The sequence below is a fragment of the Monodelphis domestica genome, chromosome 5, assembly GCF_027887165.1.
Source record: "Monodelphis domestica isolate mMonDom1 chromosome 5, mMonDom1.pri, whole genome shotgun sequence".
Taxonomy (NCBI): domain Eukaryota; kingdom Metazoa; phylum Chordata; class Mammalia; order Didelphimorphia; family Didelphidae; genus Monodelphis; species Monodelphis domestica.
Window position 1 is genome coordinate 79674766 of NC_077231.1, and position 25210 is coordinate 79699975.

The 25210-nt window shown below is 40.6% G+C and overlaps 1 protein-coding gene across 6 annotated transcripts in view; it reads right to left on the reverse strand.

Moving 5' to 3' along the window:
• The window catches only part of NTN4 (netrin 4), a 148666-nt gene extending 124519 nt beyond the window's left edge, over window positions 1–24147 (reverse strand). For 2 of the 6 annotated variants that reach the window (XM_056798664.1, XM_056798662.1), the window contains exons 1-2: window positions 23669–24135; window positions 20351–20880 (exon numbers count right to left, since the gene is read on the reverse strand). In XM_056798664.1, coding sequence (XP_056654642.1) covers window positions 20351–20880; window positions 23669–23723 — 585 coding nt within the window. In that variant the 5' untranslated portion in view covers window positions 23724–24135. Of the gene's footprint in view, window positions 1–20350; window positions 20881–23668 lie in introns of all 6 variants that reach the window. The other 4 variants (XM_056798666.1, XM_056798665.1, XM_056798663.1 and 1 more) reach the window with 3 other exon arrangements.
• Between the last annotated feature and the right edge of the window lie 1063 nt (window positions 24148–25210).

Consider the following 25210-nt stretch of genomic DNA (forward strand, 5'->3'; position numbering starts at 1 on the left):
ATTTAGAGCATCATTATTTGTGATTGCCTATAATGTATTATATTAGTACACTTTCAATTTTCTTGTTATATTGAAGAAAATCCTTCTATTGATAATAAATGAAGCTTAAGAAATAAGTCATAGTTTGTCTTGGACCCTTTTTTAATCTAATGGTATGGAAAAGGTTTTTTTTTATAAAATGCAAAAAAGCCTTCCCTTTTCTTCATGTTTATTGGATAAAAGTGAAATATATAAAGGAAAAGTCATGTAGATATATATGGATGTGTCCACATCTATATATATTCATAAATATACATATATATACATATATATGGTAGAAGGAGAATAAGGAACCGGTAAGTAATCAGAGAATTTTCAGAGAAGAAAAACTACTAGAGTCCTAATGGAGTGTCTTGTACCATAGAAAGATCAAGGAATATGAAGAGAGGAAAAAAGCCATTCAACTCGGTGATAAACCAAAATGATGCTATAATAATATAAAGACACAGATCAGTGTAAATCACCCACCCACTTAAACATTAGAGACAGTCTTCATTAAAAAGGGGTATAAGGTAGGGCTATCCATGGTTATCACCTTTGAAGAGATTATTAGAGATAGAAATGAATGGTTTGATTGCATGATTTTATAGGACAAAAAAGTTTCCAATATAAAAGAAAGCAGTTTGGAAAAATATTTATAGTAAATATATCTGATAAAAATATGATACCTGGAAACTATAGGAACTGACATATATAGTTACAGAAGTAATATTTATTACCCAAAGGAGTAGTCAAAGAATATACATCATTTTTGAAGAGAAAATACAAATTTATGAGCATTTGAAAAGTATTGATATTGTGTAATAATCAAAGAAATCCTACTTTAGACAATATTATCATGCTACCTGATACTCATAAAATTGTCAGAATTTGCTAAAAATAATCAAAAATCTTTTGTTGGCAAGGCTGTAGCAAAACAGATATTATTGCATAATCAATTTTTCCAATGATTGGGGAATGGCTGAAAACGTCTTGGCATATAAATATGACATTCCATTATAACAGAACAAATTGCAATATAAAGTATATGAAGAAATAAAGACCTAAGTGGAATGATGCAAGGCAAGTTCAGCAGAAAAACAAAGCTTGAGACATTGAGTATAACTACATTAAAAAAAATAGTCGGCAAATACTTTAAAAGTAAATGGTTTGAAGGCAACTGGGTGGCTCAGTGGATTGAGAGCTAGGTCTAGGGATGGGAAGTCCTGGGTTCAAATATGACCTCAGCCACCTGGGCAAGTCTCTTAACCCCTATTGCCTAGCCCTTACTGCTCTTCTACCTTGGAACCAATACACAGTATTGATTTTAAGATGAAGCACAAGGATTTATTAACAAAAGTAAATGGTTGGATTTAGAAGAATAACAAATATATCATTGTTTCTTAGTTAAATTTTTTTATTTTTGAGTCAAATTTTTTATTTTTTGAGTCAAATATTAAATAGCTGTGATTTTAAGATTGTATTTAGAGAGCTACTTCATATTTTATTTTATTAGTTGTATTGGTTGAACATTCATTTCTTCCTTCCCTCTAGTCTCAGGGGAAGAAATGGCTTTCTTCCTTTCCAGAGCTAACACCTCCACCCATACCCTCAGTATAATTCCATTGCATTGCTTCTGTGCCCATATGCTGTCATTCCCTTTTTCTCATATCTTCCATCTTTTCTTCTCTACCTTTATTTCCCCACAAACTAAAAATATGTTTAGGCTTTCTCTTTTTCTCCAAAAAAAAAAAGAGGCTTCTTTTGCCAGTGGCATCCTTCAAGCTATTATTCTATGCCACTACCAATTTCCCAGGATGAGTCATTTTCACTTACTTTCCTATCAGCCACTCTCTGCTCAGCCCCACTACTCCCCTGAAACAACTCTCTCCAAGGCCACTGATGACCTCTTCATCACAGAATCTAATAGCCTTTTTTTCTGACTTCATCTTTCGAGCTCTCTATGGCATATGATGCTTCTTTGTGTTCTCTTTGCTCTTGGATTCTGTGACTTAGCACTCTGGGGGGTTTCCCCTATAATTTTCTGCTCCTCTTGTTCTTTGTTGGCTCATTAGGCTCTTTCCACTTCTTAAACATAGTGGATTCCCCAAAGTCCTCTCCTTTTTCTTTTTGACATTTTTCAACTTAGAGATCTCCTCTAAGCCATGGTGTTGGTTATTAGCCCTCCTACTAAGCACTCCTAACCTCTCCCAGAGTGTCAGCCCCATCATGAACAACTGCCTATTGACTCTTTTTGGCTGGGTGTCTTCAGAGCCTTTCAAAGGTGCCCTCCTTCTCCATGTGTAAAATATATGACCCCCTTACCTATAAAGCTGCCCTCCTAACCTTCTGATCTTTTTTCATTTTGCTCCTTTGCCGTACTCTGTGATCCGGTGCCATTGGTCTCCTTACTGTTCCTCAGACACAATACTGCATCATCTAATGACTCTTGCCATCCTCATTTCTGCCTCTTGACTTCTCTGGCTTCCTTCAAGCCTCTGCTAAAATTCCATCTTTCTCTGGACCCTTTCCTAGTGCTTTCCTCCCTCTCAATGCCTTCTTTCTGAAAAGATCTCTAAGTTATCCTGTATATATTTGGTTGGCACATTGACCAAGTGGTCTAGTCAACATGTTGTCTCTTCCATTAGACTATGAGCTTCTTGAGGGCAAGGACTGAGATTGCCTTTTTCTGTATGGCCACCACTTAGTGCAATGGCTGCCACATGGTAGACCTCTTTACATTTGTTGACTTGACTCACATCTTCCTTTAAGGTTTAGCTTAGCTCTAAACTCCACTCCAAAGCCTTCCTTGATGAATGCACTCATTAATGTTCTCTTCCTTCTCAAATGACTTTATTTCTTCACCTGTCTGTGTCTTACGGTCTTGAGTACAAGATAAGTGCTTTGAGGGTAAGGATTGGACTGTTTTTATCTTTGTATTCTCAGCAGGGACTTAATAAAAGCCTGAATTTATTTTATTAAATTGAATTGAATCTGTCAATAAGACCACCATTCTCTGAGCCACACATGCTAATTGCTGGACTAATAAGTTTTTCTCAGGGCATTTGTACAATAGCAGCCAACCTCATAGTTTCTTCTTCTGCAAGTCAAGCCAAAAAGCATTTATCAGGAGCAGCTAGATGCTCAGTAGATTGAGAGCCAGGCCTAGAGATGGGAAGTCCTGGGTTCAAATCAACTGCAGATACTTCTTAGCTATGTGACCCTGGGTAAGTCACTTAAGCCCAATTGCCTAGCCCTTACCACTCTTCTGCCTTGAAACAGAAACAAATTAATATTGATCCTATGATAGAAGGTAAGGTTGTGTTTTTTTTAAGCATTTGTTAAAGGCTGACTATGTGGCAGGAACTCTAAGCCCTGGGGGTGCAAAAAGAGGCAAAAGCCAGCCCCTGCTCTCAAGGAGCTCCCAGCCTAACAGGGAAAACCTCCTGCAGACAACTACACACCCAGATCTAGACAGGATAAATTGGAGAGGAAGGCCTTACCTTTAGGTTTTAGCTGGAACTTAGAGGAAGCCAAGGAAGCCAGGAGATGGGAAGTTCCAGGCATGGGGACAGGGCACAGCAAAGAGACCAGTGTCACTGGGTCATGAAGGAGAGTGAGTATGAGAAGGGTGAGAAGGCTCAGAAAGGCAGAAGGGGCCAGGCTGTGGAGGTCTTCAAAAGACAAAGAGAGGAGAGGATATTTGATCCTGGACCCACCAGGGAGCTACTGGACTTTACTGAAAAGGATGGGGACATGGCCAAATGGGCTTTAGGAGGATGAATTTGACAGCTGAGTAGAGGATGATTTATCTGGAGTGGGAAGAGACCGGGGGCACGGAGACCAAGCATCACATTTTATAGTCCAGAGAATAAAATAAGAAGTAGTGGTGGCAGTATCAGAGGAGAAAAAGGATAGAACGGGAGAGAAGTGATCGAGGCAGACTCAAGAGAACTGGGCACTCTCACCTGCTACTGTCTTTCCTCTTGGATGTCACAAAACTGGGAGGGACAACTAACAAACTGGATGACTAAATCAGCACACAAAATTATTTTGACAGGCGGAGGATGGAAAATAAGATAATATTTAATAAGGATAAATTGGGCTCAGCACTTCCTAGCTGTGTGACTTCCAGACAAGTCACCTAACCCTAATTGCCTGGCCCTTATAGCTCTTCTGCCTTGGAGCTGACACTTAGTATTGATTCTGAGACAAAAGGTAAGGTTTTTTTTTTTTTTTAAAGGAGAAATTCAAGTCCTACACAAGAGACTTCAGCAGTAAATTCTTATCTCATTTGCACACACAGTCACTATTCCAAACCACTTTTCCTCGATCCAACGAGCATCCAGTCACTCCCTTTTATCAATCTCCAAGGCTTTGGGCAGATGAATTCACCTTCCACTTTATCAGACTTAAATTCCTTTAGTTTCCCTCCTTCAGTTCTTAAAATTTTTCAGTAGCATCATCTCCTTTCTTTTTCCCTCTGGATACAGAGGAAGCATGGCAACCTCTAAATAAAACCAAAATTTTTAAACCTATGTCCTTGGTCTCGTTTCCTCCCACATCTATCAGGAATTTGCTTTCTCTCTTGCATCTTAATCTCTCCCTCTCTACTGGTTCTTACTATCTGCCTTTAAACATGCTGAGGTCTTTACTATTCTAAAAAAGTCTTTCCAGGGTAATTGTATCCCTTTCTGTATTCTGGGGTTTTTAAAAACCCTTTCCTTCTGGCTTAGAACCAATATTAAGGATCAGTTTCAAGGCAGAAGAGCGGTAAGGGATACAATTGTCCAAGGTCACACAGTAAGAGGTATCTGAAGCCAGATTTGAATCCAGGACCTCCTATCTCCAGGCCTGGCTCTCTATTCAGTGGACCACTTAGCTGCCCTACTTCTAGATATTCTTACGTTTTTCTTCTAAAGAAGCCAGTAAAAGAAAGACTTAAAAAAAAAACACAAACAAACAGAAGGACTAATTAGACTCAGGAGGATAACCTGAAGAAGATTATGGTGACTCTGCAGTAATGGAACAAAAAGATATCTAATAGGAGGAGGTGGTCAATAATATCAACTGCTTTAGAGCCCAAGAAGGATGAGGATTGAGAAAGGTCATGAGTGATATTTGAAAGAACAATTTTCACACACAAGTGGGGCAAAAGCTAGATTTCCAGAGGTTGGGTAGAGTCTGACTGGTGAAGAAGTGAAGGCACTGGGTGTAGCTATCTAGGAAATTTGGCAGCAAAAAGGCATGAGAGAGATGTATTAGATCCAATAGTCTTCCAACGAATGAATACATGGCAATGCATTTATTAAACACATGCTATGTGCCAAGTACTGTTCTAAGTACTAGCAACACAAATAGAAAAGATAGGAGAGTCCATGCCCTCAAGGGGTTAACAGAGATGATACATAAAGGTAAGTGGTAGCAGGAAAGGCATTCTGGATTGGAAAGATAGTGAATGGAGAAATTCCAATAACAAAAGCAGTTCCCAATTTGATTATGGTTCTAGACTGGGAAAGAGGGGTGGAAAGTAGCTGGGGAGAAGAAGATGAGAGAGTTAATTGAGACATGATGGTGGGCCCCAAGAGGCACTCACCAATCACCAATAAGGTTGGTAGGACCTCAGGATGAGGATTCCAGAGATGAAAGTTCTAAGTACTCGAGTTCATAGTCTCTGGCCAAAGTCACAAGGAAGGTTGCTGGAAGATAGTCAGGAAGTAAAGATGCATGGACGATGGGCTTGTACAGAATCAAAATTACAAGGAAATTAAAGGCAATGGGAAGATGTAATGGTGGGATTCAAGTTAACTCTACCATATTACCAATAATGACTTGTCTGGGAAAAGTGGCACAAGAGAGAGTCAAGAACTTGTAAAAGAAATGATTCAGTTAGACAGCAAAGATGAAACACAAAAGATGGGCAGTCTGTGCATTTTTGTATCAAAGGTATCCCTCGGAGGGAAAGAACATGAATCATGTAACCATGGGAAAATATTCTAAATTAATTAATTAAGTAAATAAATAAAAAAAGATGTCCTCCGGGTGGTATCAAACCAACCAAGTTCAACATGTTGAGTAACTCTTCTGTAGAGGGTTTATGGAGAGACACAAAGAACTGTACTGAATGAGACAATATAGAAGAAGGGGCTGTAAATCTTCATTGAAAACAGAGTACGCAAACCAATGAAATTATTGATTCCTCAAAGTGTTAGGTAAGTCTTGTGAGCCGTTCTGCACCGCTATATGACTGTCAGCCTAGGTGGCTGCTCTCAGGACATAGCACAGCACACTATTCATGTCTAGATAGTGTTGACTCATTTTTTTTTAACCTTTACTTTCTCCTCTTTTAGAATCAATACTAGGTATTGGTTCCAAGGCAGAAGAGAAGTAAAGCTAGGCTATTGGGATTAAGTGACGTGCCCAGGGTGACACTGGTAGGAAGTGTCTTGAGGTCAAATTTGAACTCAGGACCTCCCATCTCCCTGGTTCTCTATCCGTTAAGCACCCTAGTCACCTCTTGTGTTTTGACTCATTTCTGTCAATATCTTTGCTACTCTAGAAAAAGCAGACTTTTTTTTTAATTGGAGAGAAAGAGAATTAATTCATAGCATTTTCCCACAGGATAAACTGATGGATCCGCATAACACTATCTTCCTCTAGAAAGACCTAGCATTTCCTCGTCCTTCAGTGCTGGACGACTGGCAACCACATACCTCATGGTCTAGCTCCTGGTTTGTTATTTCCTACTAAGACCTTTGTTATTGAACAGGACAATAGTTATTTCATGATACCTTTATAAATATGCCAACATAGCATGACGGGTCACTGTTGTAATGTGGAATTACGTAATGGTTATTGCATAACTGTGTTGTGATTACAATTTGGGTTCTAGTAGACTCATGACTGTGTAGTTGGGTAAACAAAAGCTTTTTAGAGATACCTTGAAGCATTGGATAATTAGAGTGTTTTATGTGATGCTGTGAACACTTTTGGGGACATGAAGTACATTCTAAAGCATGGAATGGGGAAGGCAAGACTTTGTCTTAGTTATATAAACTATATGAAGTAGTGGTACACTCCTGCAACCTTGAAGGGATAAAAAAATGAAGAGACTGTTTACAAATTAATTATTAGCCTCACACTGAGGAGGATATGATGGCCAGTCCCAGAGAGAGATGGCTCAATGGAAGATGCACTGAGGCATCTATGAAATGGAAACATAGCACTCACCCTGTAAACAATCTAAGAGATTTCTCAGGGCAGCATCCACATTCCTTCAGGAAGGAATCATTTGAGCTCTGGTGAAGAGCAAGAGATGAATATGGGGGAAAATAATAGAAAATCAATAGAACATCTCAGGGATCAATATGGATCTCAAAGATGCAAAAGCCTGTTTTTGCACTTTAGACTGTATATAATATGTGTATTTATAAATATATGTACATATATATGCATAGGTGTATATATGTATTATATATGGTGTATGTGTGTGTGTGCTAATATTAGAGAGGAAATTTGGTCAAATAGAGTCTGTGTAGCTAGCCTATGTCCAGTTTAGTAGGAGGGAGAGAAGCTTTCTGAGTTTGTCCTCCAAAGAGATAGGCTACTCCAAATCTGGTGGTCAAATGATCAGCGAGAATGGAAGAAGGGAATGGATTAGGGATGATGCCCCTGGCCATACTTGGGAGCCACCAGAGACCCAGATAGATATGACTGTTTACAGCAGAAAGTCAAGGTTCTCTAATACAATTCAGAGGACAAGGAGCTCTGTTTGTGACAAGGAAATCTTTTTAAAAAATTGTTTCCAACACATCATCTCCTGTATGGACCACAGAGGCAAAACAAGATGGCACTCGTGGCCACAGAGACCTCAAAAACAAAACAAAACAAAATCTGGGCCTAACCAACAATCTTTCCTGGGTCCAGTCTACCTGGACTCATATCATATTGTGTAGCAGGCACAATGAGGACTGAAGATGTGGCATGTCCTGCTGGGTGGGCCAACACATTCCATGTAACAATTACTTTCCAGCCACTTCACGGTTTTTGTGTGTTCTTCTAATAAGAGTTAGTTAAAAAGCATTTATTAAGCACCTGCTGTTTTCCAAGCACTGTGCTAAGGGTTGGGGCTAGAAAGAAAATCCAAAAAGACAAGGAGCTCACAGCTCAGAGCCCAACAAGGGAGGTAGCAGCATGCAGATAACTATGTCCAAACCAGATATAGGCAGAATATGCTGGAGATAATTTCCAGGGAAAGGCAATAGGAGTAAGGACTACTAAAGACTTTTGGTAGGTGGGATTTTAGCTTAGACTTGAAGGAAGCTAGAGGGGGCAGGAGGTCGAGAAGAGGAGGGAAAGCATTTCAGGCTTTGGGGGCAACCAATGGAAAAAAAAAAAGAAAACTGTCTGGAAGATGGTAGGCAAGAGCTGTCAAAATCTTTATAAGAGTGATGAATTTGGATTGAAGGAGCCTCAAAGAAGGAAAGGTTGGTAATTGATACCAGTGAAGGGAAAGTGTAGAAGTAGCAGTGAAGAGTTCTGATTCTACAATCAAAACCAGCAAGTCAATGGAGTATGAGTGACAGTGTTACCTGTACAAGGAAGGGCAATGCATCAGGAGAGAATCAGATCTCCGTAAATGCCAGGAGATAGAATAAATGAAAAAGAGGAAGGCTCAGGAGGAAAATGAGTTTCTTAATTATGGAGGGAACCTCCAGAGGGCACAGTGGAATGGAAGGGCAGATCTGGAGGGGGTAGGGTTCAGAGAGATCCAAATTAGGGAGTGGGGGAGCTGAGGCAGCCAAGATCCAGTGTCACAGGAACAGGGACAGTAAATTTCCACAATGACCAAGCTGCTGGGGGGAGAAGTATTTCTCTGAGGATTGCTTCCATGCTAGGATTCATTCCACCCAAGGAAAAGACTTGAAGAGTAAATTACTCAACTTGGACAAGAATCAAAAGGGCCAGAACCCCGACTTATCCCCTTCAAGGGGGTCTATAGTCTGAGCCTATTAATAAAAGACTGCCGAGCATGAGTAAAGCCTGAAACCTGAATAAAAGGCTCAGTGCTGTTAACACTAGAAACCCTGGTGCTTCAGACACACAACCCTGGTGATATTTCTTTGGCAGAGTGCTCCCTGAAATGGGTGTGAGGGCAGAAGCGCCCAATCAAGGAATTAAATAAGAGTCAGGAGGATAGAGTTCTCCTAACTATATAATGACTGATGGTCAGTTGAGCTATTACCAATTATCTCTAAAGTGAATAAGCCTCAGCCACTTCCTAGCTGGATGACCTTGGGCAAGTCACATAACCTCCACTGCCTGTCACTTACCGCTCTTGTGCCTTCGAATCAAAGCACAATATTGATTTTGAAGAGGATAAGGGCTTTTAAAAATTCTTTTTTTTTCTTCTTCCAGGCAGCATTCAAATTAAAGGCTCAAATCTATTAGAGGAGACTGAAGAACAATGAACAGACCTCTATGTGACCTGCATCCCTTTTTCCTTAATGATTCCTGGTAACTGTGAAAAAGAATAAACAATCCCTCTGTTTTGATAGTTTCCCATCCTAAAGGTAAAGAGTCCCGGATTATGCAAAATCTATGTCAAAATATGCAACAAAAATCAAGTAAACTAGAAAATTCAGGTAATATCTTAACAATAAAAATCTTCACAGTCTCTGCCAAACTAATTTTATTTTAGATTCCTTCTATTTCTTTTTTTATTTTTAAACCCTTACCTTCTGTTTTGGAATCAATACTGGTTCCAAGGCAGAAGAATGGTAAGGGCTAGGCAATGGGGTCAAGTGACTTGCCCAGGGTCACCCAGATGGGAAGTGTCTGAGGCCAGATTTGAACTCAGGACCTCCCATCTCTAGATCTGCTCTCAATCCACTGATCTACCCAGCTGCCCCCTAGATTCCTTGTATTTCTAAGGGATATGAAAAGACAGCATTGCCTAGAATAGATGATCTTTCAGGTAGTATCAATATTTATTAGCAAAAGCTAGGAATTAATGGCTCAATAGTAGCATATCAAAAATATCAATTACATATATCTTATTTAATAAATTATGACCAAGACACCCAAGTGTTGCTGAATACCAATAACGGCTCATCCTTGGCACTTTCTTTTCCAAAGCATTCCCTTCACAAAATCACAGCCTGATCAAATCAGACACAGACTTAGAAAGGACTAGAGAGTTCTTGTTAGACTCTAAAAGTTTGTAAAGATATAATAATAAATAACATCTTTTCAGGGCTCCTGGCACTAGAGCCCTGCTTACACAGACATTTTCATATTTTTCATTTAGTATTTTGTTTTATAACAACTAGCTTCCCTCTCCCTTGTTCAGAAGTCCATGGTGGATACATGTTAACTTTATCAGAATGTGAGTCATCAGAGATTGGGAACTATTTTTATTCCTGCTATTCATGAGAGAGGTCTAAAGATTATGTATCTTTATATCTGCCTTAGTAAATATAAATAGTACACCATGCAGCCTTGGTACCAGTACTTAGTAGAGGAAGGGGAGGAATATCTCAGACATATTTCAAGAACAATGATTACAAAATTATGAAGGAAAGGGCAGGTGGGTGGATTAAGAACCAGGCTTGGCAACAGGAAGACCTAGGTTCAAATCTGGCCTCAGACACTTCCTAGACCCTGGACAAATCACTTAACCCCCATTGCCTAGCCTTTACTGTTCTTCTGCTTTGGGACTGATGCTTAGTATCAATTCTAAGGTGAAGAGTAAGGGTTTTTTTTTTAATGAGAATGAGAATTAGAGGAGAAAATCTTAATAAGAATCTTAATAAATAAGAACAATTTTTTTTTGGGGGGAGGAAGGAGATCATTGAAAAACACAAGGAACTTGTGAATTGAGATCTGCCTAGTTTTTTTCCTTCTGGTTTTTCCTCCCATTACTTTTGTAGGGGCTCCTCTTCCCTTACACATCTATTGTTTCTAACCTAGAAATCCTCGTTAACACACACTGGAAAGTCCTCTAATATCACATGGAAAGACAGCAGCTCCTTCTACTCAATCCAGGATTTATTGGAATAGCGACATATTGGTATCCCAGTGGTCTTAAGATTTAGCAGCTTCATCTTTTTTTTTTTTCTGGAATATACACATTTGTATCGCTATATCTGAAAAGAAGAACTTGAAACTTCAACAACATACAACTACTTCATGATAGACCTGCTCTTTGCAAGATGGTGATATTTCATTTACTGGCTTGACGATGGTGAGTTTTCCTGGATCTTGCACATGTGACCAGCTTTTTGCAAGTTTAAGAGGTCAATTATGAGGGTCTTCACTTGTTTGTTTGTGTATGTGTGTGTTTTTATTTTTTGTAAAAGCCCATAGTAAATAACAACCAGAAAACAAAGGGGCTTCTTTAATATATTGGAAGTGGACTTGGAAATCTTTTCTCTTAATTTTGAAGTACCCTTTCCTATTTTATGCTATATATTCTTTGTTATTCTAACAATACTTTATTCTAATTTTCTTTGCATAAAATATATAATGATGATTTTTCATAGTTCTCCCTCATAGTTTAGGATTTAAAATATAGATCTAGAATATCAAAGGTCTTATTTTCTCGGTGAAATATAATCTTTCACTGACATGAAGAAATAAGCCACCTCTATACATATATATGTATAGAGAACTACTATATATACATGTATATACAGACAATAGGTACATGCTATAGATCAGTGATGGCAAACCTTTTAGAGACTGAGTGCCCAAATGGCGACCCTCCCCTGTGTGTGAGTCACCCCATTACCACAGACAGGGAGGGAGGAAGCACTCCCATTGGGCTGCTGGGAAGAGGGGTGGGACATAGGAGAAATGTCCTCAGGTGCGTGTGGAGAGAGGGAGGAGAGCAGCCCCCTCTGCCATGTGTGCCATAGGTTTACCAACATGGTTATAAACCATAAATGTCAGTTTATAGTTTTTTTTTGCATATTTGAGTGTAGATATGCACATATGTTTGTGCATAGATGTGTGTACATATTGTATACATACACAAAGATAACAACCTGAATTTATGGTCTATATTATAAATATTTGCAATCCCTTGTCTTTAATCTTAGAATAGGGGTTCTTGACCTATTTGTGTCACAAATCCCTTGGGCAGTCTGGGGAAGCTGACAGATCCCTTTTCAGAATGTTTTTAGATAGTTAAGACACCAAGGATTTCAAAGGCAACCAGAGGAAAAACAAGTTCATAGACCCCCAAGTTAGACAAATCATGTCTACGTCTTGTCTCATCCATGAGATTCACTTTTAGTATGTTTACTGCTTGCCAGGCACTGACCTAAGCCTGGGGATACACAGAAGCAAAAGAAAAAAAAAGCCTCTTTCCTCAAGTAGTTTGTGTTCTAAGGGAACAGGGGCAGAGAATACACAAATAACTCAGTGCATGGGGGCAGCTGGGTGGCTCAGTGTATTGAGAGTCAGGCTTAAAGATAGGAGGTCCTGGGTTCAAATGTGACCTCAGACACTTCCTAGCTGTGTCACCCTGGGCAAGTCACTTCACTCCCATTGCCTAGCCTTCACCACTCCTTTGCCTTAGAAACAGTATTGATTCTAAGATAGAAGGTGCGGGTTTTAAAATAAATATGTTTTATATTTTTATATATTTTGTAATATTTTATATAAAATATGGCCTTGAACCAATATACAGTACTGATCTAAGACAGAAGGTGAAGAATTTAAAATATATGTATAAATATGTTTTATATTATACATAATATTTTGTAATATTACATATAATAGATGGCCTTGGAACCATTACAAGGTATAATTCTAAGACAGAAGGTGAGGGTTTAAAAATATATATGTATATTATATTATATATATATATAAAACATCCTATAATATTATATAAAATATATGGCCCTGGAACCAATAGATGGTATAATTCTAAGACAGAAGGTGATATTTTAAAAATATATATATATATATAAACATATGTATATTATATTACATATAGAATATCCTATAATATTATATATAATATATGGCCCTGGAACCAATACATGGTATAATTCTAAGACAGAAGGTGATATTTTTAAAAATAAATAAATATAAATATATAAATATTATATATATGTATATATAATATCCTATAATATTATATATACTATATGGCCTTAGAACCAATACACAGTATTGATTCTAAGATGGAAGGTAAGCATTTTAAAATATATATTTCTATATATCCACACACACACACATATATATAGAGATATAAATATATCTGTATATAAATCTATATTTAAGTATATATAAAGTAAATATGTAATATATAAATATAAAATAAATATTCAACATAATATATGATAAGAATAAAATAAACAAAAATATATTTAGAAACATATAGACATATATCTACATATATGTGGTGTATGTATACAACTCGGTCTAGACGACCTACATCAAGGAGACAGAAGGCAGCTGGGGGCAGAGCCCAGCAGGTGGAGTGGGGCCAGGAAAGGTTTCCAGGAGAAGGGAGGATTTGAGCCGAGTTCTGAAGGGAGCCAGGAGGACTAAGAAGCATGGGGAATTCTGCACCAGTGAACAGGCCTGAAAATGGGAGATATGGTGTTTTCTATGTGAGGAACAGCAAGCAGGCTGGGTCCTAGAGTACATAAAGGTAAAGACAGTGTGAAAAAACTAAAAAGGGGAGAGAATGGAAAGGGCGCTAAAAGCCAAACTAAAGACTCTCTATTGATGCTGGAGGTACCAGGGAGTGAGGAGGGGAGTATGATCAGCACTGCAGTTTAGGAAAATAATTTTGGCAGCTGAGGGGAGGATGAAAGAGCAGTGAGTTGGGGATGCCAATGGGACTCCCAGTTCAAGACATATAAGAGGAATGAGTGATATGGAATGGGAGTGGAGAAGCAAGAGGGCAATGATGGTTAAATACATAACCTGGACAAAAAAAATCTGCATAGAAATAATAAATGGATCCAGGAGGGTGGTGAGATAGCACAGTGGGAAAAGAGAAGAGGGTCTGGGTCCCGAGCCTTTGGTAACTCTGATGGTGAGTGGGCAAGGCGTGAACGAGGAACCAGCAAAGAAGACTATGAAGGAGCAGTCAGACAGATAAGAGGAGGACCCCAAAGAGCAATCATGAAAGCCCAGGGAGCAGAAAGTAACCAGAAGTTGGTGATGAATTTTACCAAATGCTATCAAGAGCATTTAGCAGGATCTCTTGTCAAATATCATTTGGAAATGACAAAATCAAGAAAGTGAACCGTGAGTGAGAGACAGGATGAAAAAGTTTAAGAACTTTACTTTCATCTGTTCATTAAGCCCTTTCAAAATATTTTACTGGGGGCCACTAGGGGGTTCAGTGAGAGTCAGGCGTGGACATGGGAAGTCCTGGATTTAAATCTGACCTTAGATACTTCCTAGGCGTGTCACCCTGGGCAAGTCACTTAACCCCCACTGCCTAGCCCTTACCACTCTTCTGCCTTGGAACTGATAGTATTGAAAATGCTTTATTGCTATATGGAAAACTGAGATCATTCCAGCAGAGCCCCCAGAATAATCTCAAGACCACAGATGTACTAATGATCATTCTTATTACAAATAGAATTATCAAATGGAGAATTATAAAATAAAATCTTTTTATCTGATTGACTCTGTAAGATTTAGTCAGTCTTATCATAGAGGGTTGTGGTTTTCTAAATGGCACTGAAAGTCTGATTTTTGCCAGGCTATTGAAATTAGGTACAATGTCATCATTAGTATTTATAGAGCAATGTATAATATTCCACAACCACTTGGTAGTTAATCTTATGGAGAAAGTAGTTGAAATCACCATTTTATAAATGGGGAAACTGAGTCAATGAGTGTGGTTATGTTATCTGCTCTAAACCATCACAAAGAAGTGATTGACATTACTAAGATTAATATCTGAACTCCCAATTTCTAATCCAATGCAAAAAAAAAAAGTCAAGAATGTAACTAAAAGAACTCTTATAGACCCTTAAAAATACTATGGATGTGTGGGGAGGGAGATGAGTCATTTTCAGATGACTCCATTTTTCCTCCCTTAAAAAAAACAAAACAAAACAAAACTTTTAAACCTTGAATAAACAAGTGAAGAAGATTATAGTGATTTCTCTTATGTAAGGGATTGCAATAACAAATGACCTTTCAATATGACTAAGAAGTAGTCTGGCTAATTGCAGCAGGTGATGAAGGATAACAGGATCTAATTTTCAACACAAGGACAAAATCATTCACTTCATTGAACAGGGTTACTGTGGCTTAATATTTATTATTTTTTCAATTTAGATAATTTGGCCCAGAAAATTTTTTAAATCATCCCAAATGATGCTCTTTGGACATACTGCTGACAGATGTTCTTCTCTTAAGAATTCTAGCCAACTAAAAATCTACTGAGGTTTAAAAAAAAATCTCTTTCCTTGGAGATATTTAATAGTTTACTTAACACTTCATTTGTCTTAAATAATTAGATGTTCTAACAATAGAGGGCTGGACTATATAAATCTTTTTTAGAAATATGTCATTTACTTAAAATTTAGACAAAATTCCTTTAACGCAATGTATTCTGATGCTTGAGCAGTTAATGCCACTTCTTAACGAAAGAAGAAAAAAGCTATCAAGTTGGAATCAGGTCTCAGAATTCACATCTGGATGTTCGTTTTGCATTCTCACTGCAGACCACTACTGAGAAAAGTGTTACAGTTTTCTCATCATAGAGTCTGTTTACAAGTGCTTTTTAAAGACTGAGGTCACATCTTTTTTCCCCCTCCAACTTCACAATCTATTTTGTACTTTCTATGCTTTATATTCACCATTTTAGCTTCAAAATCTGGCACAGCCCATCATTTTTTTATTTCTGTCCATCCTCCCAGGCACAATATAATAAATAATAATAATAATACAAATAATAAAGTTAAAACAATCACAATATGACAAATAATAAATCTAGAACAAATCAATCAACCAGCAGACATTTACTAAGCACCCACTTTGTGCTGAATACTGGGGATACAACTATGAAGAATGAAATGATCTCTACTCATAAGGAACTTACATTCCAATGGAGGAGAAAATAGGTATAGAGATAAATATATACAATATAAATATAAAAGAAAGAAATATAAATATGTACAAAGCACTTAAAGACAGCGTGGTTTAGAAAGGAGAGCACAGCAGTTGAGAGGTAGGCTTTATGCAACAATGGTGTCTTAGGAAGAGGGAGACTGTAGGAGGTGTGGATAAGAAGGCAGTGCATTCTAAGCCTAAGGGGATGGCCAGTTCCAAGGATCAGGGATGAGAGATGTAGGATAGGATGTGTGGAACAGAGAGAAGGCCAACCTGGTTGGACTAGAGTGTGTGGGGAGGACTGTCTAAGGCTAAACAGAGGAGTTTATGTTCCAATTCTAGACTCAATAGGAGCCCATTGAAGTTGATTGAATAGGAGAATCAAATGGTCAGATCTCACTTAAGGAAGATGACAGAAGTCTGGAGGATGGACTGGAGTAGTGAGAGACTTGAGGCAGGGAGATCCGTTAGAAGGTGTTTGCAATTATTGAAGCAAGAGATAAGGAGGACTTGAAATAACATGGCATCAGTCTGGATAGAGAGAAAAGGCCAGAGGCAAGAGATATAATAAAGGTAGGATTTAGCAAGTGATTGGATTCATGGGATGAAGGAGAAGAAGGAGCTGAGGAAAATGACAAGATTTTGAATCTTGGAAACAGATTTGGTGATGTTTCCAAAAGAAATAAGTAAGGGGGCAGCTGGATGTCTCAGTGGGTGGAGAGTCAGACCTAGAGATGGGAGGTCCTGGGTTCAAATATGGCCTTAGACACTTCCTAGCTGTGTGACTCTGGGTAAGTCACTTAACCCCCAATGCCTAGCCCTTACCACTCTTCTGCCTTGGAACCAATACACAGTATTTATTCTAAGGCAGAAGATAAAGGCTAAGAAAAAAGACAACCTTGGAAGAAAAGAGGGTTTTGGAGGAAATATAAGAAGTTTAGATTTAAACATTTTTGAGTTTATCATGTCTCTGGAACATCTGGTTCAAAACATTCAGTAGTCAAGTGGAGTTGTGGGATTGAAGCTCATGGAAGAGATGGAAGTCAGTCTGTCTGTCTGTCTATCTATCTATCTATCCATTCACCCATCTATCTATTGATCTATTTATTAACTGTACCTGTGAGTAAACTATACAGATGATAGCTAAATTCATGGAAGCTAATGAGGTTATCAAGGGAAAGGGTAGAGGGAGAAGAGAAAAGGGCTCAGAATAGAACCTTGGAAAATATGTAAAGGATGAGTCAGTAAAGGAGACTGAGGAATGGTCAACCGAATGGGAAAATCAAGAGAGAGGAACATCACAACATCTCTTTCCCTTCTATCTCATTCAGCTATTTCACGATGCTTCTTGTATCCATCCTTTGCCTCTCATTCCCCACTAACACCACTCTAGTTCTTATTCTCATATCTCCTCACCTGGACATTTAGAAGAGTCTTTTATATATCTTTCTGAATCTAAAATTCTCCTATTACTATTGCTACCCAAATACCTTTCCTAATATACTATTCTGTTCATGTCCTTCCTCTACTCAAAAATCATTATTGGCTTCCCATTCCCCACCAAACAGTTTCAACTTCTGATTCAACTACTTGTTCAAGGGTCTCTACAATCTGACTCCAGCCAGCCTTTTAAGATCATAGCATCATGGATCCAAATATGGAAGGGGCCTCAGAGTGCAACGACTCCAGCTCCTTCACCTGACAGGTAAAAAACACTAAAGCCTATAAAGGTGATATGATTTATAAGGTCACACAGGTAGTAAGTATCAGAAGCAAGATGAAAAAAAATCATGATAGCTAACTCAATTAATTCTTTCTTGTTTCTCTCGGGTTCTCAAAATAAAGCATGCATTTGGCAAACAAGGATCCTTTTATCGCCTCACTATTGATGACTATTTGTAATTTCTGTTACTTCAGATATATATATATATATATATATATATATATATATATCCATCACTTCTGGAACTGGCAAATAACAATGGGGAGAGGACGTCATTGCTTTGTTTCTATTCTTCTGGGGAATGTGTCTTATCTTTATACACTCCAAATAATGCTAATTTTTGGATTCAGATACAAGCTTTCCATTGCACTAAAGAAGGGTCCGTCTATATCTAAGAATTTTAGCATTTTAACACAGCATTTTAATTTGGGCCCAATTTTCTGTCCTCGTAGGCTCTTTTTTATTTATAATTTGGTCTCCCTTCATATTCACTATCCCTTGCACTTTTGTGTCTGCAAATTTGGTCTGTATGCTTATGACATCTGCATACAAGTTATTGACATAACATAATATTAATGACTTAAGTTTGCTTTCCCTCTATAAAGCAAGAGTTAAAGTCTTGCTCACTTTATATACTCAGGTAAGCAAAAAAGGAAAACTGCTATAGGGCTCGACTACAAATCTATTTCCTAGTACAACCCAACTTTACATTCCAAAGCCAGAGACAGGATGCAAGTAAACAATGAACACTGGGGACAAGTCCTGTGATGCTTGAAACTTTATGATGGTTTTGTATATGGATGGAAATAATGCCTTAGAGAGAGTACTTACTGTTTGTACCTGAAATTTAGTCCATCCTATTGCAACTGAAAAAAAAATGAAACTGTCTCCTATAAGGTATTAGTTTCAATCAAAATTATGCTCATGTAGCTGCAATCAAGTGGTTAAAATAAGTATTGTTGGGCTTAAAATAGTATAGGCTGTCTGATCTAATGCCTCCTGCTGGCATGGAGGTGACCTTGCATTCCTGAAGACAATGTTGCAGAGCACAAGCTGAGGCAGGTCCTACCAAACTGGAGAGGCTTCCAATTCAGACTTGGTAATGGACTATCTGTCTGCTGCCTGAGGACCAGGATTGCAAAATTCTGAGAGGTTCATCACCAGGTTGGCCACATAATGAAGCCCTTTTTCACCACAGCAATTCTGGAAGACAATTTACTGATCGGTGTCAGTGGAAGGAGTATTTATCCCTAAAATATCATGGATCTTTGATATCTCTTGACTGAACACTAAAAAATGAACTGCTAATGCAAATTCACTTCTTATGGCCCAGCTAGAATAATTATTTGTCCCTCCCTTTTTTTCTTTCAGAGAATCAAAATTTCAGTATCTATCATATTGAAGTATGTAGTCACTGATCATCTTGAGAAACGATTTCCATTTTCTTTTCTTGGTATCTTTTTTTAGAACACTTTTAAAAAGGGTTCTCCCATATTGCAGATGGATTTGAAATGTTTCCTTGGGACTTCTCACTGAGTGAAACAGACTGATTCTTACCCACTTTTCAAGCTAAAATAGACCAGGAAACTGAGGAATAAAGGGGTTTGGGGGAGAAAGCCATACAGAAATCGAGTCCATATCTAAAAAAGATAACTTTTTTTTGACTTTTAAAAAACTTTTTTTAACTTTAAAAAAGATAACTTTGAATGGAAGCTGATTGAGTTCCAGGGTGGTAACAGAGCCCAGATATGAATCTAGGCCCACTGACTCCAGATATAACCTTCTTTCCATTGTATTATGTTTCTTCCCAAGGAATTTCTGGACAAGACTAGGTCCAAGTTATTGACTTGAAATTAAGGTATATGCCAGAAAAGAAAGTTTTTACCTTTAAAAGAAGCTTCTCAAAATTAAAGTATTTTTTAAACTAAAGAATGGGCTTTATCTGTTCTGTTCTATCCCTTATTTGCAACAGTCTTGCAAAGTCTTAACAGTAAGACTCCATTGTCCTCCAATGTTATTCTTTTAACAAACATGAGTCCTTCCCCCTTGTTAGCTTTGTTTTTATTTACTTCCTATTTATGTTACCAGCTTAGGGAAGATGCTTGCAAAGGATCCAAGAACAGAGTGTCTCAGTAAATTCATGCCCCTTTTTAGAAACACACTAGGTCATTCTGTTGATGTAATAATTAGTAACCACTGTCTTAAAAGAAACATTTAGATCGGGAGCTGGTATTTTTAATTTTTATTTTTAATAACATGCTTTAAATATGTTTCTCTCATTGAAAAATCTAGTCTAATGGGCCATATACATCGGCAATGATCATTCATCTAAATCTTGGGGAGAAATAAATGCGGATGCTAATTGGGAAAAAGAAATATTGGTTTCATCTGTGCCATTAACATCCCTTGATTTAAATGCACCCAGATTTTCAATATAGTGAAACTTGTGATGTATGTATGCTGATAACCTTTTTTAAAAAACTTTATTTACAAGGGAGAATTGAGTGTTCTTACCTCTCCTTGTGTACAGGGAAAAGGACTGGAGTATCTGGAAGTACAAATGGCTCCTTTCTCAACAACATCATCCTCTAGGCCAAAGGTAGCAGAGCAGTTGGCGGCAAAATACTTGTAAGGTTTCCAAGTTTTCCCAAAATCTTGAGATCTCTCTAGAACCATGACTGCTGGTCTAGGTGACTTAAACACCATAATCAGATGGGTAAAGTAGAATTCAGTCTCCAGGTCCAGCTGGATCTTCTCCCTGTGTGCATCTTCAGCTGACTGCCACCAAGTGCGAGGAAACCGGAAGGATGAGTCTGCCATGGAGGAGGGCAGGTGAGCCAGATGAGGGTGTGCAGCATTGCACTTGTGACACTTGGGCTGCCTGCAAGTCAGATCCGCATTCTCGATGTAGGAGCAGTATAGCTCCGTGGAGTTCCGGCCACAGGTGGTATCTGCCCAGAGTCTCCTCCCAAGAGCCAAATTTCCCATCCGAGGGTTACATGCTTTTTCACAGTGGGAACCTACTCCAGTTACACCACTCAGTCCTAAGAAGAGGAATAGGGCATGTGTTATTTGAAACCAACCCATCTAGAAAGCTGCTCTACTAACCCAGTAAACTTATAGGGGGCCACATCACTGGTCTGATACGTGAGTCAAAGGAAAATACCATCCAATGGGAGCTGGCAGAGTGCCCTACATTTCCTCTATGGGCTTTGTTTTGATGTTCAGATGTAAAACTTAGCTCAAGAGAACAAAATCTCTGGGTGGGGATTGGAGAGATGAGAAGGGGAGAAAGAGGAAGGAAGTAGGATGAGAGGTATTGGCCTTAATCCAATGCCTTCCATGTTTATATCTGACCTATCCTTATTCAACTTCTAAGTCTGGGTAACTTAGATATCACCAGAGAAATGATACCATTAAACAAAAGTAATTTAGTCAGGCAAATATAGTGATGCCATCAGCAATCTCATACATTAGAACAATGCACTGCCAAGCAAGTCTGAATAAATGATGCAGAGAAAACATGGAACCTTTTTCACAACTGTAGCCAATGAAAAGATAAATTTCTAGCAGGTGGTATTTAGATGCTTAGAATATGAAACTGGCAAGGAGATCTCCTTTAAGGAGGATACAAAGAAAAAGCTGGAGATAGTTTGGGCTTAAATACATCTCTAATCTAAAGTAAATACACAACTGAGGAAAAAAGTTGTAAGTTGCCAAATGGTCAAAAAAATCTTATTTTACATGCTACTCTCATGTCCTTCAGTGTCTTTAATGCCTGTTTGCTTTACTGGAGAATGTTTACAGTCTGACAGCCTTTGCCATCATCTTTAAGCATTACCTCTGAATTAAAATACCTTCTTAAAGAAACACAACTCTACCAATCAATTGTTCAATACACTTTAATGTTGAGAAATTATTGAAAACTAAAAGGAAAATCATTAGTTACAATGTTAACTTTTAACTATATGTGATAATCCTTTAAACTGAGTTTGCTGTTTGGATATATTATAGTCTAGTAAAAGCAAAAGGATCTATGTCTTTGAAATATTAGGTTGACTCCAAAGAGAAGAAAATTGAAAGTTTGAAATGGAAAAAAGTAACCCAGAGTCTAAATTCTAACTGATTAGATGTTTGTGTTTCTGAGAGATAGCATCTCTCTGTTCTATTATTATCATGTCACCAGTTAAACGGCACCATGCACGAAAGCTGTAAGCCTTTTCATTCACTGTGAACACCATAATCTCCTTCAGGCATCCCTGCACCAAAAACAAGGAGCTTCCCTGGACACATTTTTAAATGCCTCATTAAATTCGACACTAGCCTTGAGCTCTGTTTGCCAAGACTGATCTCCAGTGGCTACAGTTGGGTTTGGACAGTCGTGCATCAATATACAGCGTGCTATGACTCACCTGTCCAACATCTCAGGGAAAACCATCTATTGCCTGTACAAGTATTTCTGACTTGCCTTGTGGCTTGATTGCTTACATGCTTTTTGCCACAATATGGCTGTGGAAAAGGAAAGGCTCATTGAACTTCATTTTGTGGTTGTGTATGCATGTGCAAGTGCACACTGGTTCATAAGGAGAAAGAAGTTAGAGCAAAATCTGAAACCATGAAATACTCCGTGGAAAAATACAGAACAATTGGAATGCCCCCAAACTAACAATGAACAAGGGCACCAAATCACTTGAGCCAACTGACAAAGTACTGGGAGATGCTTGATTAATAGGTAATCCAAGTATCTGGATTATGAAATGGATTGGATCAACACTAGGGGTGGGGGGTGGGGGTACAGGTGGTGCTAGAACAAGTTCCCCTGAGTCCAAGCTACTGATCCGGATGCTGCATGAGAAAAGTAAAAACCAGCTTTTTATTCTGGGGAAATGACAGTAGAGGAAAGGACTCGTCCCCCTGCTTAACTCCCTGTCCCCTATTCTTGCTAAGGAGTCAGGCATACAAGAAGCAGGGATGTGGCTAGAAAGTGCCCGAGACTGAAACTTGCAGCACTTTCATTTCTACCCAGTTCCATGAATTGCCCTGACACCTTTTTGGATACCAGGTGCCCAGGAGGACGGGGTCAAGAAAGAACTTGCAAAGAGGCTCTCTAGGAATAGAGAGCAGCAAGCTGGATGCAGGTGGCCCAGGCCAGCTTGGGCAGGGGTGAGGGGGCCGAAGACAGAGGCATCGGACGCCACGCCGGCCTGCTTGTCCAGTCTCGGGGGAAGGGAGCTGACACCGCCTCCGACCTCCCGCAGAGCCGCCTCGGAGTACCACTTCTCTGGGGATTGCCAGCCAGCTCCGCTTCCTTAAGAAGCTCTGGGCAACCCCCCAACGCAGGGGGCGCCTCTCGAGCTGCAGGGGTGCTCCCTGCCGCACCAGGGGGAGGGAGGGGCCCCACCTGGCTCTGTCTCAAGTGCCCGGCGCTAGAGGTCTGCGGAGGGAGCGAGCCACTGAGCCGGCCTATCCCCCCGAACTCCCCTAAGCAGCTGGCCAGCTACCTCTCCCGTACAGCCGGACGGGCTGCGCCGGGGATGGCGACCTTGGCTCCTTTGTTCCCTCCCCAAGTGGCTGGGCAATTTAAAAAGCCCCAAGCGAGAGGGAAAGGCGAGGCTGCAGAGCCGGCGGCTTAGGCTCATCCAGGAGCCGCCTGTCTCTCAGAGGAAGACTCGCTACTATTCTAAGCCGCGAAGAAAGGAGCCCCCGGGGGCTGGAACATGGCCACTCGTTCGATGCTGGGCAGTTGGACTCCTCTCCCCCGTCCCGGGCTCCCGGGAAGGAGAAGGGCGGAGGGGAGCGGGGAGCGGGGGAGCGGGCGCTGTCGCCACCAACCTGCGGCCACGGCCGAGCAGCCCCAGAAGAGCAGGAGGCGGGCGCAGCTGCCCATGGCCGGGCGCAGGCAGGCGTGCTCGCTCGGGGCGCTGGGGCTCCTCTCCGTCTAGGGCGCCGGGATGCTGCGGGTCCCTCGGGCACGCCGCGGGAGCGGCTGGCGGGGCCCGGGCAGAGCAGGAGCTGCCCGGAGCATAGCCGAGCCGCCTCCCGCCCAGCGCCGACCCGTTCGCTGGTTCGCTGGCTCGCTCGGTCACCAGCCGCGGCCACTGAACTTTCTGAGACCTTTCACTTCCCGGCCGCCGTCGCCACCGCCGCCGCCACCGCCGCCTCCTGGGCGTCCCGCTCTTCTCCCAGCACCTCGGCTCGTTGCTGCTCCCCAGGCTCCGTCTCGGCTTTCTCCATGGGCAGTTTCACGGGATGCATTTTTATTGCACCGACACCGCGGCGCTCCGGTGCCAGCCCTCCTCCCCCTCCCTCCCGCCCGCCCGCCGGCCGCACCCCCACCCCTTCCTCCTGCCCGCCCCCCGGGCTTGACAGCCGGCGGAGCAGACGGTGCGGCCGAGCTCAGTATTGCAGCCCAGAGAACCCCGCGCCGTGGCCCGGACGCTGGGGAGGGGGCCGCGGGTAGCCCTGAGCCACACGGCCAGCCAGCTCCTCCTCGCCTCCTTCTCCTCTACCCCTCAGCCCTAGCACACCTACTCCCTGGCTTCGTCTTCTTCATCGGCTTCCTGTTCCCATCTTCAGACATGGTCCCCCCTCCTCCGTGACCCCCACCGTTGCCCTTCGGGACCCACGGGCCTCCCCCGGGAAGCTACCTGCCTTCCACCTTCTCCTGGTACATTCCTGAGAATCAGTTGACTCCCTCTCTGTCAGGTCAGGGCATGCCAAAGGGGCTTAAAAAAAGCGAAACAAGAAACAGGCTAGCGCCTCCTCATCACTTCCCCACAGCCTCTCCCCAGGGCAAGCACCCCTATCTCCTAAGAGTCCAATGGCCCCAGCTCACCCAGCAAGAAGAGTCTCAAAGAAAACGACCTAGATTATTGAGCTTCAAACTACCCAGGCCAAGCGAGGAGTTACCCACGTACCAAAAAGTCCACTTTGTCTCCTAAGTGTGTGCCTTGCTTCTCCGGGATACCTTAGCTCTACAACCACTTCCAGCATCATTTTCTTTCTTTCTTTTTTTAAACCCTTACCTTCACTCTTAGCATCAATACTATGTGTTGGTTGCGAAGCAGAAGAGCGCTAAGATTTGGCTAGGGGGATTAAGGGACTTGCCCAAGGCCACCAGCATTATCTTTGGGCTAACCAATAACAAAACAAATTGCAGAGCCAGATGAACGCTGGAAGGACTTCATCGTAGTCTAGTCAGGGGACTGTTCAAGACGAACGCTCCAGGACCCTTCCAGCCCTGGGATTCTATTCATCAGTAACCTACTGTGCCATGAGATAGCTGTTGGGGAACAACTCCTGAGCAGCCACAGGCTGCCAAACCAAATTTCGGAGACTCCAGAACAGGCTCAGTATGGAATTCAGGACTAAAGA